Genomic DNA, 14,575 nt, shown 5'->3' on the forward strand with positions numbered 1-14,575 from the left:
TTGCTGCCTGTTGGAAAAAATGGCTCACCTAAAAGGATACAAAGTTTTTTGGCGCTCAAAGGATGATTTTGAATCTGCCTAAAAGCGACCGGTCGCTGGACATTTGCGACCGGTCGTTTTGAAGCAGATTCGAAGTCTGGAAGCAAAACTGAAGAGCGACCGGTCGCAGGCACACGAGCGACCGGTCGCTGGACATTTGCGACCGGTCGCTTAGAAGCAGATTCAAAGTCTGGAGGGAAAAATTCTGGCGACCGGTCGCCCATTCCTGACGACCGGTCGCTCCAGTCGTGCTGTGATGCTTTGCTTACGTATTTTCAACTGTCTTTTCAATGGCTATCGCTTTCCACGAGTTTGCAGGTGCTTAATGGATCACTTCTGAGGTAAAAGAGGGTTGACTACCTGCTGGATAGTTGGGAGAGCACTCATGGCTAATTGGTTATCCTATTTTGATTAATCTCCTCTCCATTTTCTGGTTTAATGGAGGTGGCTGAGTGGGATTGTATTACCTACCTAATCTGACCCTTAGTCTAAGTGGTGACTAAAAGGAAAGAACGTGGAGGACAATCAGATATCCTATCTCTTGTCCATTGGCCTGTGTAGGTAATGGGATGAAGTAAGATAACACAAGGGAGAAAGAATGTTGAACAAATGTAGTGGCAAAAGCTGGAAACAAGTTAGAGTTTTTTTAGAGAGCTTTGTTCAGAAAAACCAAGGAGAGAGCAAGAGAGTTCTCTAAGTGTATCAAGGTGTTGAGCAAGGGTGTGAGAGAAACAGATTGTGAGGGTAATGTTCTAAGGGGGTTTCCTTTGTAAACCAAAGTTGTAACCTATCTTCATTAGTGAAATTTCTCAAGGTGATCACCAAAGAGGATGTAGGCAATTTGCTGAACCTCTATAAACACTTGTGTCATTTGTGCTTGGTTAATTTCTGTGTGTGTGTGTAAGACTCATCCATCATTGAGTTCTTTGTCCAAAGTCCATCAACAACAAGATCTTAAAAGGGCAGTGAGTTAGTCATTAATTCTCAACACTGCCAACCGAAAAACGTCTCTTTATTTTCATAATATGTACGTACGTACCATCAAATCATAAATGAAGGCTTTGCGTAACCAAGAACTAAATTTCAATAAAAAAAAAGTTTTAATTTTAATTTTAACTACATAGTTGTGCAAACCATGGGGGTCCTAAATTGTGACATGTTTAGTACTTTAATCTTAAAGTTGCTCATTAGCCTTTACCAATTGGGTTAGTTTCTGGTGCACACAAGATCTAACAGTCAAAGAGCTTGGACTGCGTTGGTGAAGTACATTATTGGCTTGAAGCCTTGAGCTATATCTCATTAAGAATAATTAACTTAACCTAACGGAAATATGGAAGGGTGTCGCCAATGAGAAGATCTTGTCTACCTAATGCTCAAACTTTTGTAATAACCATGGAAACTTTTTTTTTGTTTCGTTTTTGGTACAAGCGATAATCTACTTTAAACTAATCTAAACTACAAGGAGAGAGATTCAAACTCAAGTGCAGAGTGAGGACTTGTATTACAATTACAACTATTTTCCTTATGTTTTTAATCAACTCAATTTCTAGTCTCTAGGGCCCGGATGGCATTGGCTCTGTACGGTCAATATTAAAATACTTAAACAGACAACGAAGTACACGTAATCAATTCTGATAAGAATGCCAAATCATATTCAACAGATATCATGCAAGCATCAACATGATATTCTAGTCAAGAATAATATCTTACAAGCCACTAGCTTTATCTTGCTCTTATATTTTTATGAATGAGATTTTTTGAGAGAACACCACTAAACTAAAGCTAGCTTAATAATGCTCAAGCAGATGGAGAAATGATGAATGCATTAAAACTCAATGCAAGCCAACAAAGGATCTCTTATTTTAAGAGTGCTGCTAAACGAACCCTAAAATTAACTGAGTACACCCTATGATCTAAGTATACCCTAATATTTTAATTAAAATGTAAAATTAACTAAGTACACCCTATAGAACTACCAAAAATACCCCTGTTACATCCTAATACTTGTAGCATTATTTTATAGTTGATTTTCAGCTTGATTTTTTTAATAGTGTTTATAAATCTTTGACTTTTCATATGATTTTCAGCACCCTTCTAAAAGTTGTCCGGTAGATGTGTCACCGAAATACAGTTTCTTTCTTCTTTATTTTTAATAAATCTTTTATAATATTTTATTTGTTGTCCAAATCATAATATTATGTTGGTAACTTTGTATGTATTAGACACTTTTTTCAGGAACAGTTGCTGAAAATATTGGGTACAGGGATCTGTTGGCAAAAATTAACATGGAAATGGTAGAGGATGCAGCACGAACTGCAAATGCAGATGAATTTATCAGAAATCTCCCAGATGGATACAAAACCAACATAGGACCAAGAGGCTCAAGTTTGAGTGGAGGTCAGAAGCACGCAGGAGCACGTAGTTTCACCATGTATACAAGCTTATATGCAAAATTAAAGACTAATTGGATTCTAAAGTGTACATAATAGATTGAAACCTGTTACTCACATCAAGAAACATCAAGAAGCTCTCCAATCAATATGCAGAGAAATAGTTATGAGAAGAAAGAAGGAAGGCTTCATCCAAGCCATTCTGACTCGCGGATCACAAAGATGGGCACCAAGTAATCTCTTGATTAGGGTTGAATATGGTTAGTAGGGTGTACTTATTAAAATTATATTTGTTTCACAATTCCATATATCCTTTTTGGTCATTTTATATTAGGGTAAATCAGTAATTTAATATACACTTTTATAGTAGGGTGTACTCAGTTAATTTTAGGATTCGTTTAGCAGCACTCTATTTTAATGGCTTAGTTACCAATTTGCCATCACTTCCGGGTCAAGCATACTTTTTTTTTTCAAAGTAAACTTTCCTTTTTTGTTTGTTTTCTTTGTTGGTACTTACTTAAAAAATTAATGACTTGGTACTTGGTAGGTATGAGTGCTATGCATGGTTTGTGTATAAAACCCTAGTAGTTTGCATCCGTTTTGCAGTATAGGCTAAGCTTGGTGTGGCTGGCTGCACGACTAGCTAAGGCAGAAGAAGATGGCAGAAACAGAAGCAGCTGAATCGCTACCACCACCACCGCCGCCGCCGCCACCATTTTATTCCTCTGTATCTTCACGGCTTGCTTCTCTAATATTGAGGATCATTACTTTCATTCTCTTATTGATATCCCTCATAGTGCTTGGCACCAACACCATTGAGATTAATCAGAGCAAACTTAGATTTCAGGACATTATGCCTACCGGTAATTAAGCAATTAATGAGCCAATAATCATCATCACATGATTTGTTTAATTTATTTTTATTATAACATGCATTTCCTTGTCAATTAATATACTTGAACCGTAGAAATCAATATCAATTGCAGATACATGCTTTCCACAATCGTCATTGGCACTGCATATTCCCTCCTGCAACTTGCATTGTCAATCCAGATGTCGTAAGTGGCCAGGATGGCATTCTCCTACTCAACTTCTTTGGTGACAAGGTGCGTACATCTTTTCCTCTGATCTATATATATATATATATATATCATCTTGATCGACCACCTTTTTGTATCATCTCTCTAATTAATATAAGTGCATATACTAGAGACTTACTCGCTATAATTGTATGCATTAATGAATTGGATGAAAATAGTATGGAGGATGTAACCTAACCAAATTACCACTTTGGGCATGCAGTTGATATCAAACCTTCTAGCAACTGGTACTGGTGCAGGGTTTGCCGCAACTGTAGACACAAAGCGATTGACGGACGCTGATCCTCGATTTGAGTCGATTGACATTGGGGAATTTTATGACAAGGCATATGCATCAGCTAGCCTCCTTCTCCTCGCATTTTGCTCCACTGCAATGTTATCCATCATCTCTTCCTATACACTCCCAAAGAGAGTTTGATTGCTGCTCGCAAAAGCAAAACTCATTTATTTCCAAAAGCAGATGCCTTTCCTTTTCCTTTTTTTTTTTTTTTTGGGGTTGTGGGATTTAATTGTGTTTACATTTCCTCTTATTGTTTTGTTTTAGCGTTGTAATATGGATTCCTCTCCTCAGCTTTGCATGTACCAATTTTTTTTTTTTGGGTCTGATCTGATGTTAGCTTGATCATTGTAATATTATTGAGCCAATCCAATGTGCCTTTGCTAATAAGACACCCATGCATGAATGAAAGTGTCAAGGATCTATATGATTATTATATCTTCCCATGCTTTTCATCTTCAATTCTCTACTCAAGAGGATCCATGGGACTTAAGGCTGGTCCACAGCCAAGTTATGCCCAAACCTAAGCCCAAGCCCAAGCCAAGAAAGGTCAGCAAGACCCTATCTCTTAACCGTTGGATCAAATTGGAAGTTTGATTCAACGGTTAAGAGATGTGACCTTAAATAAGACCCTCACTATAGAATGAGGTGTTGTTGTTATTGTGGTGGGGTTGATGTTTAATGGAGAGAAAACTGATGGAAAGTGGAAAAGAAAGGCTAAACGTCACACAAAGAGAGGCATGAGTTAAAGTTAGAAAAAAAAAAAAAAAATCGAAGTTAGCTTATGTGTCATGTTGTTTAATCATTAGATTATTATAATGGTTCAAATTTTACGAAATGCGTGAAATGCATAGAGTCTAAATGCAGAGGCTCGGAATCCTGATAAGCTGTCGTAAGCCAAAAGACTTGTGCATAAAATGAATTCAAAATGCCATCAACTTCTGGGGTTTTCCAGCTTTTTTTGGATGAATCCAAGGTATTCCCCGCTCATAGGCGAGGACTAATCCCTCGAGCTGGGTCGGACCCCATTCGGGGGGCAAGCTCTCTCAATGATGGCTGCTCCATTCACAAGGCTCGAACTCGAGACCTTGCTTAAGGGGAACAAGCTCCTTATTTCCAGCTTAATTTCATTATAGTTTATACTTTCCCACAAGACAAACGTTACGGATCATACAATAACCCCCCAATCAGTGGTTGCCGCCATGTCATAGTTGTCATAAATAAGTAACTTTATATTGTATAAATATAAATATATACTATAAATTATATACTAGGCAGTTCACCTCACCATGCATATAGCCAAAACTTGGGTAAGTCAGCCCCACAAGAAAGTTAAGCCAATCCAGGAAAATTCTCGCTGTTTAATTGTCTTTTCTTCTGCCAATCCAGGATCCCTTCTTTTTGTTTTTTGTTTTTGTCGAAATCCAGGATCTCTAATTTAATGGCTTCTTAGATATTAGTGCTATGCATGGTTTGTATATAAAACCCTAGTAGTTTGCATCCGTTTTGCAGTATAGGCTAAGCTTGGTGTGGCTTGCTGCAGGACTAGCTAAGGTAGAAGAAGATGTCAGAAAGAGCTGTAACAATAGAAGAAGCTGCACCACCACCGCCACCACCGCCACCATCTTATTCATCTGTATTTTTACGGCTTGCTTCTCTAATATTGAGGATCTTTACCTTCCTTCTCTTATTAATATCCCTAATAGTGCTTTGCACAAACACCGTGGATGTTTATCCGCAGAAACTTAGATTTCAGGATATTTATGCCTACCGGTAATTAAGAAATTAATGAGCCAATAATATGATCATCATCACATGATTTGTTTAATTTTTTATTTATTATTTATTGTAACATGCATTTCCTTTTTAATTAATATACTTGAACCTTGAAATCAATATTAATTGTAGATACATGCTTTCCACAATCGTCATTGGCACTGCATATTCTCTCTTGCAACTTGCATTGTCAATCCATAATGTCGTAAGTGGCCAGGACGGCATTCTCCTACTCGACTTCTTTGGTGACAAGGTGCATACATCTTCTCCTCTGACCTATATATATGGAGTGGTATCATCTTAACCGACCACCTTTTGTATCATCTCTCTAATTAATATAAGTGAGAGTTATATAAATAGTCTCACACCGCCATAGTAGAGATTTAATCGCTATATTTGTATGCATTAATGAATTGGATGAAAATATTATGGAGGATGTAAACCTAACCAAATTATACCACTTTGGGCATGCAGTTGATATCATACCTTTTAGCGAGTGGTACTGGCGCAGGGTTTGCCATAACCGTAGACACAAAGCGATTGACAGATGCAGATCCTGTATTTGAGTTGATTGACATTCGCGAATTTTATGACAAGGCATATGCATCAGCTAGCCTCCTTCTCCTCGCATTTTGCACCACTGCCATGTTATCCATCATCTCTTCCTATACACTTCCGAAGAGAGTTTGATTGCTGCTCGCAAAAGAAAAAACCATTTATTTCCCAAAGCAAATGTCTTCTCCTTTTTTGGGTTGTGGGATTTAATTGTGTTTACATTTTCCTCTTATTGTATGCTTTGTTTTGTTAATTTTCTTCCATGCGATGAATCACGCGTTGTAATATGCAACGAATCATGAGAAAATATTATTCTCTCCTTTTTTTTGGGGGGGGGGGGGGGGGGGTGTCTGATTTGATGTTAGTTTGATCAATGTAATATTATTGTTCCAATCCAATGTGCCTTTGCTAATAAGACATCCATGAATGGAAGTGTCGAGGATCTGTATGATTATATATTCCAATGCTTTTCATCTTCAATTCGGTACAAAGAGGATTCATGGGTCTTAAGGCTACCCCACACCCAAGGTTAATAAGGCGAAATTCTATAATGAGGATGTCATATATGAACCCCTTATGTAGACCTTCATATTAGCTACAAAATTTTGACCTCCCTTTGGCCGCCCTTTCCTTACTCAATAACCATATGAATATGATAATTAGGCTTGTTAATCAACTTGCATGTTAGTAATTATAAAAGAAACCCCTTTCGAATTTTCGCCATAGGCTTTTGGACCCAAGTTGATAGGACTGGTGTTCCACGAAAATTTATAATATGCTCTGATTAAACATAGAATTCATGTTGTCTTATTGTTACCTGGAAGGCCCTGTGTGAATATTGTGAGAGGGGGCCGAACAATAAATTTTCGGCTTCTATTGAGAAAAATGGTATATATTACCATATGATTATTGAAGAATATGAAGTATCATATTAGAAACTTAATAAAATCCAATACATTATATAATTTATGAATCCACTTCTAATAGCATCAATGCCTTTTGTATAAAATTTCATACTTGCCAAATATGTGAGTGGTTAAATTAGGAACAATATCAATGTTGGGCCGTAAGTCCTTCCTACTGAAATTTAACAATGATAGCATAGTTTAATCGTGAACCACAACAATATAATTTGTTCCAATTGGGTGCCAAAAACCAAAGGTACCCCATTCAGAAACCGCGTGAGCCCATTAATTAACAAATAATAAAAAATTTAGGTGATCTCCAAATGTTAAATGACTTTGAAAAGCTGTCGTAGGCCAAAACAGTTGCATAAATTAATTACAATTGCCATCAACTTCTAAATTCACACAACGCAAACGTTACGGATCATACAATAACCTCCCAATCAGTGGCTGCCGCCACGTCATATTTTACATAAATTTGTAACTTCATATGGTTTAAAATATAAATATACTAGCCGGTCCACCTCCGCCATGCATAGCCAAAACTTGGGTTAGTCAAACCCACAAGAAAGTCAAGCCCCATCCAGGAAAATTCTCGCTGTTTAATTGTCTTTTCTTCTGCCAATTTACTTTTGTCCGGCGGTAGGAACAATATGAAACTGAGTTGAAATTGAAAAACAAAACGAAGAAAGAAAAATTATATTTGTTTACTTTTGGCATTGGCCAAATGAAACAAGTTAAACTGTGTATAAAAGGCCAGCACCAGCAGAGATTAATGCAGATAATTATAAATTACTAGTTAATTGTGTTTAATTAGAGAGCAAAGATGGAATCACAGAGACAAGTATCAGTGTTTCCTAAAAAAACTTCCCGATTTGTCATTCTTGGGCTGAGGGTCCTCACCACCATTTTACTGGTTGTGCCACTCGCCATCCTCGTCTCCAATGTTCTCTCAGGCAACAGGGATAAAAAATATCACTTCTATGATTTTGTGCCTTACCGGTAATTGCCCACTTTTAGTAATTGATTTCTAGTTCAGTTTAATATTACTCACTTTTAGCAATTGACAACATTCTCTGTTTTTTTGGATGTTGTAATTCATTGCAGATACATGGCTGCCTCAATTGTTATTGGAATTGCATATTCAATCTTCCAAACTGGAGTTGCAGTTGTCCGCCTCAGAAGAGAAAATCATGGGAACATCTTACTTGATTTCTTTGGTGACAAGGTACACATATAATACGGGCGCGCATACGCAGACTCACATGCATAAATTAATATATAATTTAGAATGGATTAAGTGTGTTTTTTTGAATGGATTAACAATAGGTCAAACTAATCTGTGCAGGTTATATCAACTCTATTAGCTACTGGATCTGTTGCAGGATTTGTTATGACTGCACAATTACAGAAACAGTGGGGCGAAGCTGTAAGTGATTACTATCACAAATATTTCAAGAGGTCTTATGCAGCGGATGGACTTGTCTTTCTTGCCTTCGTCTGCACTTTCATCCTATCAGTCCTCTCTTCATATGCTCTCCCCAAGAAGTTTTAGATTTTGCAGCATCATCAGCGGCTGGCTGTCCATTGATCATCAGTGTCTTAAACACCTTAGTTTTATAGTTTCTTTTTCTCCCCCTTTCATCGATGTGTAAATCATGATCTAAAGTAGTGATGTTTGTTTCTCCAAGAGTTCATTTCATCACATGAAAAATTTGAAGGGGTTAAGATTTGGTAGGGTTTTATATATGTCTTTATTATATGTAGTACGACTATATTAATGGTGTAATAAGTTTCCAATTAATTTAATTCAATAGAGACACAAAAGCGGAAGAAATTTGATATTTCTTTGTATTATATATAATTTCGAAGTACCAATTTTCAATTTCATGCATCTCAAGAAGCATCGCATATTGCAATTCCAGCAAGGGACTTGTAGCTCAAATACCTCATCTTCCAATATCAAACAATGCAGCTCCAAAAATCTTGACGTTTGATGGGAAAAAAAAAATGAAGGAGAACTTTCTTTTTTCTAAAAAAAGGGTAAAAGTCTTGGCTCTTCTCTATCTCTGTATACACTATTTTGGCAACAAATGAAACTCATGACTTCTCTAAAAACAGAAACAAGGGCAATGCAGATACAGGGTCCTAATTAACCTGTCCTTTTTTTTTGCTTTATTCAACAACAAAAAAAAAAAGCTGTCTCTATCCCAAATCTTATCCAAAGGCCAGGACCCGGCAGGCAGAGGCCGAGGCGCTAGCGGTGCTGTGGGAAAGCGAAGATGGACGCATCACTGCTTTCCTCCACAAGCATGCGGATTATTACTCTTGTAATCAGGATCGTGACCGCCGTCACACTGCTTGCGTCCCTCGTGCTCCTTCTCATCATATCTCAACCAGTAAAAGATCTCAACGAACGCGGAGAGGTTAAGGAAACTTGGATCATGCGCTTTTATCACAGAGTTCCATTCCGGTATATATAAGTACATATATATATGACCTTTATATCCTTGATTATGGATATCAACTTAATTATAATCTCATGCATGCATGCATTTTGTAATTTCAACAGATATACGGCTGCAACGATTATTATTGGAGCTGCATATTCAATCTTCCAGATCGTATGTGCAATTCTCCGCTTAGCCAAAAGAAATGAAGGGAATGTCATTTTGGATTTCTTCGGTGAGGAGGTACGTACGTACGTGGAATATAAAATATCTATCTTAAATGTCTTTGTCTGTTGCCAATTGATTTCGAGTTGGATGCTCTGATGCGCCTCTTGTTATTTCCTCCTCTTTTGAATGAATAGCAATCACTCAAAATAATTCGGGCATGGTGCAGGTTTTGTCGAAATTATTAGTTTCAGGAGCTGTTGCAGGGTTTCTTGGGTCGTCAGAGCTGGTGAAAGGTTGGGAAGAGTATGGCGCGAATAGAGAAGACATAAACTCGTTTACGAACAAGACATATGCAGCAAATGGACTTGTCCTCCTTAGTTTCTTCTTTAGTTTTGTATTATCGGTCCTCTCTTCATATGCACTCGCCAGGAATATATCATTTTCAGAGACATAACTATCAGTTTGCTGTTCATTAATCAAATTCTTAATTACCTTTTTTTTTTGTTTAAATCGTCCTCTGTGATGTGTGATTCTCTCTCAAGTAGTTTGTTTTGCTCTTTTGGAATTTTTACGAGTTGTGTAAGGAATTATGTGGATCAAAGACGATCGGATCGGCCCATATTGGAATTGGACAAATGATTGTTCAATATTGAACATAATTATCACAAAGAAAAGTTTTGGACAAAATATTTTGCATTAGAGTAAAAGTAAAAATTAATTAAACTCATTCAGTAGGATATGAAAAAATGGAGATATTTAGTCATATACCCATTCTTAGCACTAAAACTATAAATAAACTCAACATCATTTAATTTCTATAAACAAACCCCAAAAAAACCCAAAATATGATAGCTAGCCCTATTGAATTTAATTTTGATTATTAAATTACTTTGATGCCCTATTGAGTGTTTTAGGTTTTTTTTTTATGAGGTTTTGGGGTTATGTTTGTTTTAAGAAATCAATGACAGTTTTGTAATTTAAAAGAAGTTAAAAGCCTTTTTATTATGTTGTAAATGGGTTTTGGGTGTGTTTCTGAAGTCCATTTTATATATGGTTTTTTATTTATTAATAATTTGGGCTCCTATATTGGGTATAATAGTGAATCTCCCGAAAAAATTTCCCCATGGTACTTGGGTGTTTATTGGATTGACCCAAGTCTTAAGTGGTCATGGGTTCAAACCCCCATGATACATGTGTTACGTGTATGTGAGTTTTCCCCTCTCCTTCCTAATTTTGGAAAGAAAAAAAAACTCATTCAATGGCAAAAAATTTTAAGTTTCAATACATGCATAATTGAAAACAATTAATTTTCCTTTTAAATATGTCTCGATAATTGAAATAAAATAAATAAGTTTACTTCATAAATAATATTGTATTCTAATCCTAACCATTTGAACATAGAAGTAATTATTCATTGATGCCAATATTATTATTAAGACAATAGTGAAGAATTCTCTTTTTGTTACGAGTAATGCTATTTGGACACACAACATTGACACACTTAGTGACACCCACTGATGTGTCAATGTATCATTTGCTCTTCTTTTCTCCTCATTTTCTGTTTAGCGAATGATACATAGACACATCAGCGGGTGTAAACTAAGTGTGTCAATGTTGTGTGTAAGATGAAAATGCGTTGGAATGCAGACGTGAGTTAAGCCAATTGGTCAAGCAGTGAATCCACCCCCTTACATCCAAATTCAAATCTCATTCCTCGCGATGGATTGTGACTTTTCCTTTTTATATTATCGCTCGTATAAGAAAAGAAAAAATCAACGTAATAAGAAACTTAGAAGAGGTGGGCCTACATGGCGAAGTACTTGGATCCACCGTTCAAAACATTTTCCCTTACAACTCGGCTTCTTTACGGATATAAGGCTGAAAGCAAAACATATGGGCCATTGGACTCTATTTTGAAAACTGAACGCAAAAGTAAAACCCTTCGTAGATGTTTTTATGTGAGATTTTCAAAGAAAAGTATCAGATTTGGGGTTACACATGTTTTCTTCTTCAGTCAAGGTTACACATGTTCGATGGAGAAAACCCCCTTTGTTCTATTTAGGGATCAAATTAAAGTTATCATTTTCCTAAATAAAAGAACAAACACACACACACACACACAGAGGAATGTTTCCATTCATTCATTCATTCAGGGTCTTATAATAACCTGTGTTTAATTCATGGCCAAGAAAGAAAACGTCGAGTTCGAGATCTCAAGGGTCATGTTGAGAAAGCAAAGCAGAGATGGCAGTCTCAATGCTTTCCCCCACAACGACGCGGATTGCTACTCTTGCGTTGAGGGTCCTGACCGCCATTCTACTCTTTGCCTCGCTCATCATCCTTCTCACTAACACTCAACAATTTCAGGGCCCAACCCTTCATTTTTATGACAGAGTTGGATACAGGTAATTAATTAATCAGTGCATGCATGATGCATGCACGTCAAGTTAATCAATTTTTATGATGACATGCAATGCAAGCAATCTCATCCCCTGTAATTATTTAATTAAATTGCAGTTACGCGGCTGTCGGAATTTTTTTGGGACTTGCATACTCAATTTACCAAACGGTATGTGCAGTCATTCGCATCAAAAAAGGAAGTGAAGGGAATGCCGTTTTCGATTTCTATGCTGAGAAGGTACCTGCAATAATTTATAGTTACCTATATTTACTTATCATCGATAGTAAGAAAAATAGATACATAATTGTATACAAGCGATTACATTTCAAATTTCTCATCATCGTCGTCCGGGTTTTTTTATGATCAACTTGCTCATCAATTTTGATTCATGGAGGAAACTATCTGGTTGCTGTATATGTATGAAATTAAGCTAGCATGTGACATGTGATTTCTTATGAATATAACAACGGGTTTCAACAATTTGGGCAGGTTGTGTCAAATTTATTAGTTACAGCAGCTGTTGCAGGATTTGTGACAACCGGACAACTAGTGGATGACGTTGCCCGACAACATGGACCAAGTAAACTTCCTTTACTTGAAAGATTTGTGAGTTTGTCAAATTCATCATCGGGATTTGTTCTCGTTGGCTGCATCTTCTCTTCAATGTTATCGGTTCTCTTTTCATATGCACTCGCTAGGGATGATGATTAATTAGATCTTCTTACAAACATACGTGTATATGAACAGTTGCAGCAGCTCATTATAATCAAAGGCTCATTTTGCCTTCTTTTTTATTTATTCCTTTATGATCTACCATGTTTAAATCGGCATACAATGAGTTTCTTCTTTCTTTCTTCCTTTCTTTTTTCTTTCTCACTTTGCTTAATTTATTGATCATACCTATTAATTATGATAAGGATTTTAAAAAGAGTAATATTAAAGACACCAACTTTTGGTCACCAATTAATGTGACAGTGTTTCATTTCTTTCATGTATATACTCATTTCATACCATATTTATTCACAACAAATAAGAAATATTGTCACATTAGGTGGTGACCCAAAATTATGTAATAAGCCGCTATCTTTAGTATATTATTGTTTTAGAAGTCGATAGCAACAATCTCTCGTTCAATGTTTGGAAATTCAGAGAATGAAAAGTGTAGGTTATTGTCTCTTGGTAAGGTTTTCAATTCGTGTATATCAATTTTTGAAATAAGAGAAAGTCGCTAGTACAAAATTCATCCTCCAAAAATCATAATAAGATAAGCCATCTTGATTTCAACATCTGACCAAGATAGAGCTAACATTTTTATGGTATTCTTTATTCAATGATAAATTTCTTGTGTTTAGTTCAAGTTTCCATCTATTTAACTACAATCAACTTCGAGGAGCATCAAAACAAAAATAAAGAAAATGATATTATTATGTGGGTTAAAACATTTGGCCAAGGCATTGTGTCTGGCCCATTGCACCCTAATTCGATCCCCCGAAGTTTATAATATCGCCATTGTCAAAAAACAAAAAAAGTAACCATACCTACCTATTGAATTTTGCAATTTGTAAAATAGAAGATAACCATATAGTGCATATTCTGTTTTTGTACTTGTGTTTTTTCATAGATCATATGATCTTTTTCCTCCTCGTTTTTCTTTGTGCATTGGTTATGCCCTAATTTTGACACGGATGACCTTAAAAATTTGTAGATGCAAAGAGGTTAATTGGTAGAAGATTTAGTGACGATTGTGTTCAGAATGGCCACAACTTGATATCCGTTACCCACCAGGGTCAAGAAAAATAGTTTGCCGCAGAAGAGATCTCATCCATGATTTTAGCAAAGATGGGGGAGAAAAACAGTATGAATTATCAACCAAAGTAATGAGAGACTTCAGTAGTGCAGTCTTCAAAACCAATGCAGTCAAACTTGCTCAGATAATTTCTGAAGCTGCAACCTGCGACCAAGCAATAGAGATTTAAGTAAGTTTGCAACGTTTCAATAATCGCGTCAGCGTCAAGTTATTAATTCTTTACTTCTGAAAATATATTAATCTTGGTGCTTCCAGAAAGGGTTTGTTTATGTGAAAGCATCCTTAGATTCAATCGTCAAGATTTTCCTCGGTATTGAACTCGACACCATGCGTGGGACAAATATAATGTGGATGACTGGCAGTTAAAGAAAGGAAACATTATTTCAAGGCTTTTGGAATTGAGAGAGAATGATCCAAAGTACGTCCTTGAGACAGTGTTTGAAAAAAAAAAAATTAAAAATTAAAAAACGACCCTAAACCCGCCTAGGCGCCAGGCGCCCGCCTAGGTCTTTTATTTATTTATAAAAAAAATTCTGACTTTAAAGAAAACCTACGTCTATAACGTGAGATGATCAGAGCATATGCATGTACAAAAATCAGTGTTGCGGATGAAACTCTTTCTTCGGTTGGGTGGTTGTTGCTGTATAAGCAAATGCTCTGCCATGGCATTTCCCCTAATTATCTCAGTTTTCCGTTCCTTGTAAAAG

At 36.4% G+C, this 14,575-nt stretch overlaps 4 protein-coding genes and 1 pseudogene across 4 annotated transcripts; all 5 read left to right on the forward strand.

Moving 5' to 3' along the window:
- Positions 1–3,087: 3,087 nt before the first annotated feature.
- On the forward strand, positions 3,088–3,947 carry LOC148297013 (CASP-like protein 4D1 pseudogene; annotated as a pseudogene).
- A 1,392-nt stretch (positions 3,948–5,339) lies between these two features.
- On the forward strand, positions 5,340–6,422 carry LOC110756568 (CASP-like protein 4D1). Its single transcript, XM_021958008.2, has 3 exons — positions 5,340–5,579; positions 5,715–5,835; positions 6,057–6,422. The coding sequence occupies exons 1-3, from the start codon at positions 5,371–5,373 to the stop codon at positions 6,270–6,272; spliced, it is 546 nt and encodes a 181-aa protein (XP_021813700.1). The 5' UTR covers positions 5,340–5,370; the 3' UTR covers positions 6,273–6,422.
- Positions 6,423–7,844: 1,422 nt separating this feature from the next.
- LOC110756567 (CASP-like protein 4D1) lies at positions 7,845–8,859 on the forward strand. Its single transcript, XM_021958007.2, has 3 exons — positions 7,845–8,044; positions 8,150–8,270; positions 8,391–8,859. Exons 1-3 carry the CDS (start codon positions 7,869–7,871, stop codon positions 8,595–8,597), a joined length of 504 nt encoding a protein of 167 aa, XP_021813699.1. The 5' UTR covers positions 7,845–7,868; the 3' UTR covers positions 8,598–8,859.
- A 356-nt stretch (positions 8,860–9,215) lies between these two features.
- On the forward strand, positions 9,216–10,170 carry LOC110756751 (CASP-like protein 4D1). The gene is made up of 3 exons (XM_021958221.2): positions 9,216–9,515; positions 9,615–9,735; positions 9,887–10,170. The coding sequence occupies exons 1-3, from the start codon at positions 9,325–9,327 to the stop codon at positions 10,112–10,114; spliced, it is 540 nt and encodes a 179-aa protein (XP_021813913.1). The 5' UTR covers positions 9,216–9,324; the 3' UTR covers positions 10,115–10,170.
- A 1,604-nt stretch (positions 10,171–11,774) lies between these two features.
- On the forward strand, positions 11,775–12,862 carry LOC110756617 (CASP-like protein 4D1). Its single transcript, XM_021958058.2, has 3 exons — positions 11,775–12,065; positions 12,178–12,298; positions 12,551–12,862. Exons 1-3 carry the CDS (start codon positions 11,905–11,907, stop codon positions 12,770–12,772), a joined length of 504 nt encoding a protein of 167 aa, XP_021813750.1. The 5' UTR covers positions 11,775–11,904; the 3' UTR covers positions 12,773–12,862.
- The last annotated feature ends 1,713 nt before the right edge of the window (positions 12,863–14,575 follow it).

This window comes from Prunus avium, chromosome 2, assembly GCF_965620075.1.
Source record: "Prunus avium chromosome 2, drPruAviu1.hap1.1, whole genome shotgun sequence".
NCBI lineage: Eukaryota > Viridiplantae > Streptophyta > Magnoliopsida > Rosales > Rosaceae > Prunus > Prunus avium.

Bases quoted from the DNA above. Each gene is read 5' to 3' on its own strand.
- LOC110756568 (XM_021958008.2), top strand. From the start codon at position 5,371: ATGTCAGAAAGAGCTGTAACAATAGAAGAAGCTGCACCACCACCGCCA. The intron at 5,580-5,714 runs GTAATTAAGAAA...TATTAATTGTAG, and splicing joins CAGGATATTTATGCCTACCG to ATACATGCTTTCCACAATCG. The intron at 5,836-6,056 runs GTGCATACATCT...TTGGGCATGCAG, and splicing joins TCGACTTCTTTGGTGACAAG to TTGATATCATACCTTTTAGC.
- LOC110756567 (XM_021958007.2), top strand. From the start codon at position 7,869: ATGGAATCACAGAGACAAGTATCAGTGTTTCCTAAAAAAACTTCCCGA. The intron at 8,045-8,149 runs GTAATTGCCCAC...AATTCATTGCAG, and splicing joins TATGATTTTGTGCCTTACCG to ATACATGGCTGCCTCAATTG. The intron at 8,271-8,390 runs GTACACATATAA...TAATCTGTGCAG, and splicing joins TTGATTTCTTTGGTGACAAG to GTTATATCAACTCTATTAGC.
- LOC110756751 (XM_021958221.2), top strand. From the start codon at position 9,325: ATGGACGCATCACTGCTTTCCTCCACAAGCATGCGGATTATTACTCTT. The intron at 9,516-9,614 runs GTATATATAAGT...TAATTTCAACAG, and splicing joins TATCACAGAGTTCCATTCCG to ATATACGGCTGCAACGATTA. The intron at 9,736-9,886 runs GTACGTACGTAC...GGCATGGTGCAG, and splicing joins TGGATTTCTTCGGTGAGGAG to GTTTTGTCGAAATTATTAGT.
- LOC110756617 (XM_021958058.2), top strand. From the start codon at position 11,905: ATGGCAGTCTCAATGCTTTCCCCCACAACGACGCGGATTGCTACTCTT. The intron at 12,066-12,177 runs GTAATTAATTAA...ATTAAATTGCAG, and splicing joins TATGACAGAGTTGGATACAG to TTACGCGGCTGTCGGAATTT. The intron at 12,299-12,550 runs GTACCTGCAATA...CAATTTGGGCAG, and splicing joins TCGATTTCTATGCTGAGAAG to GTTGTGTCAAATTTATTAGT.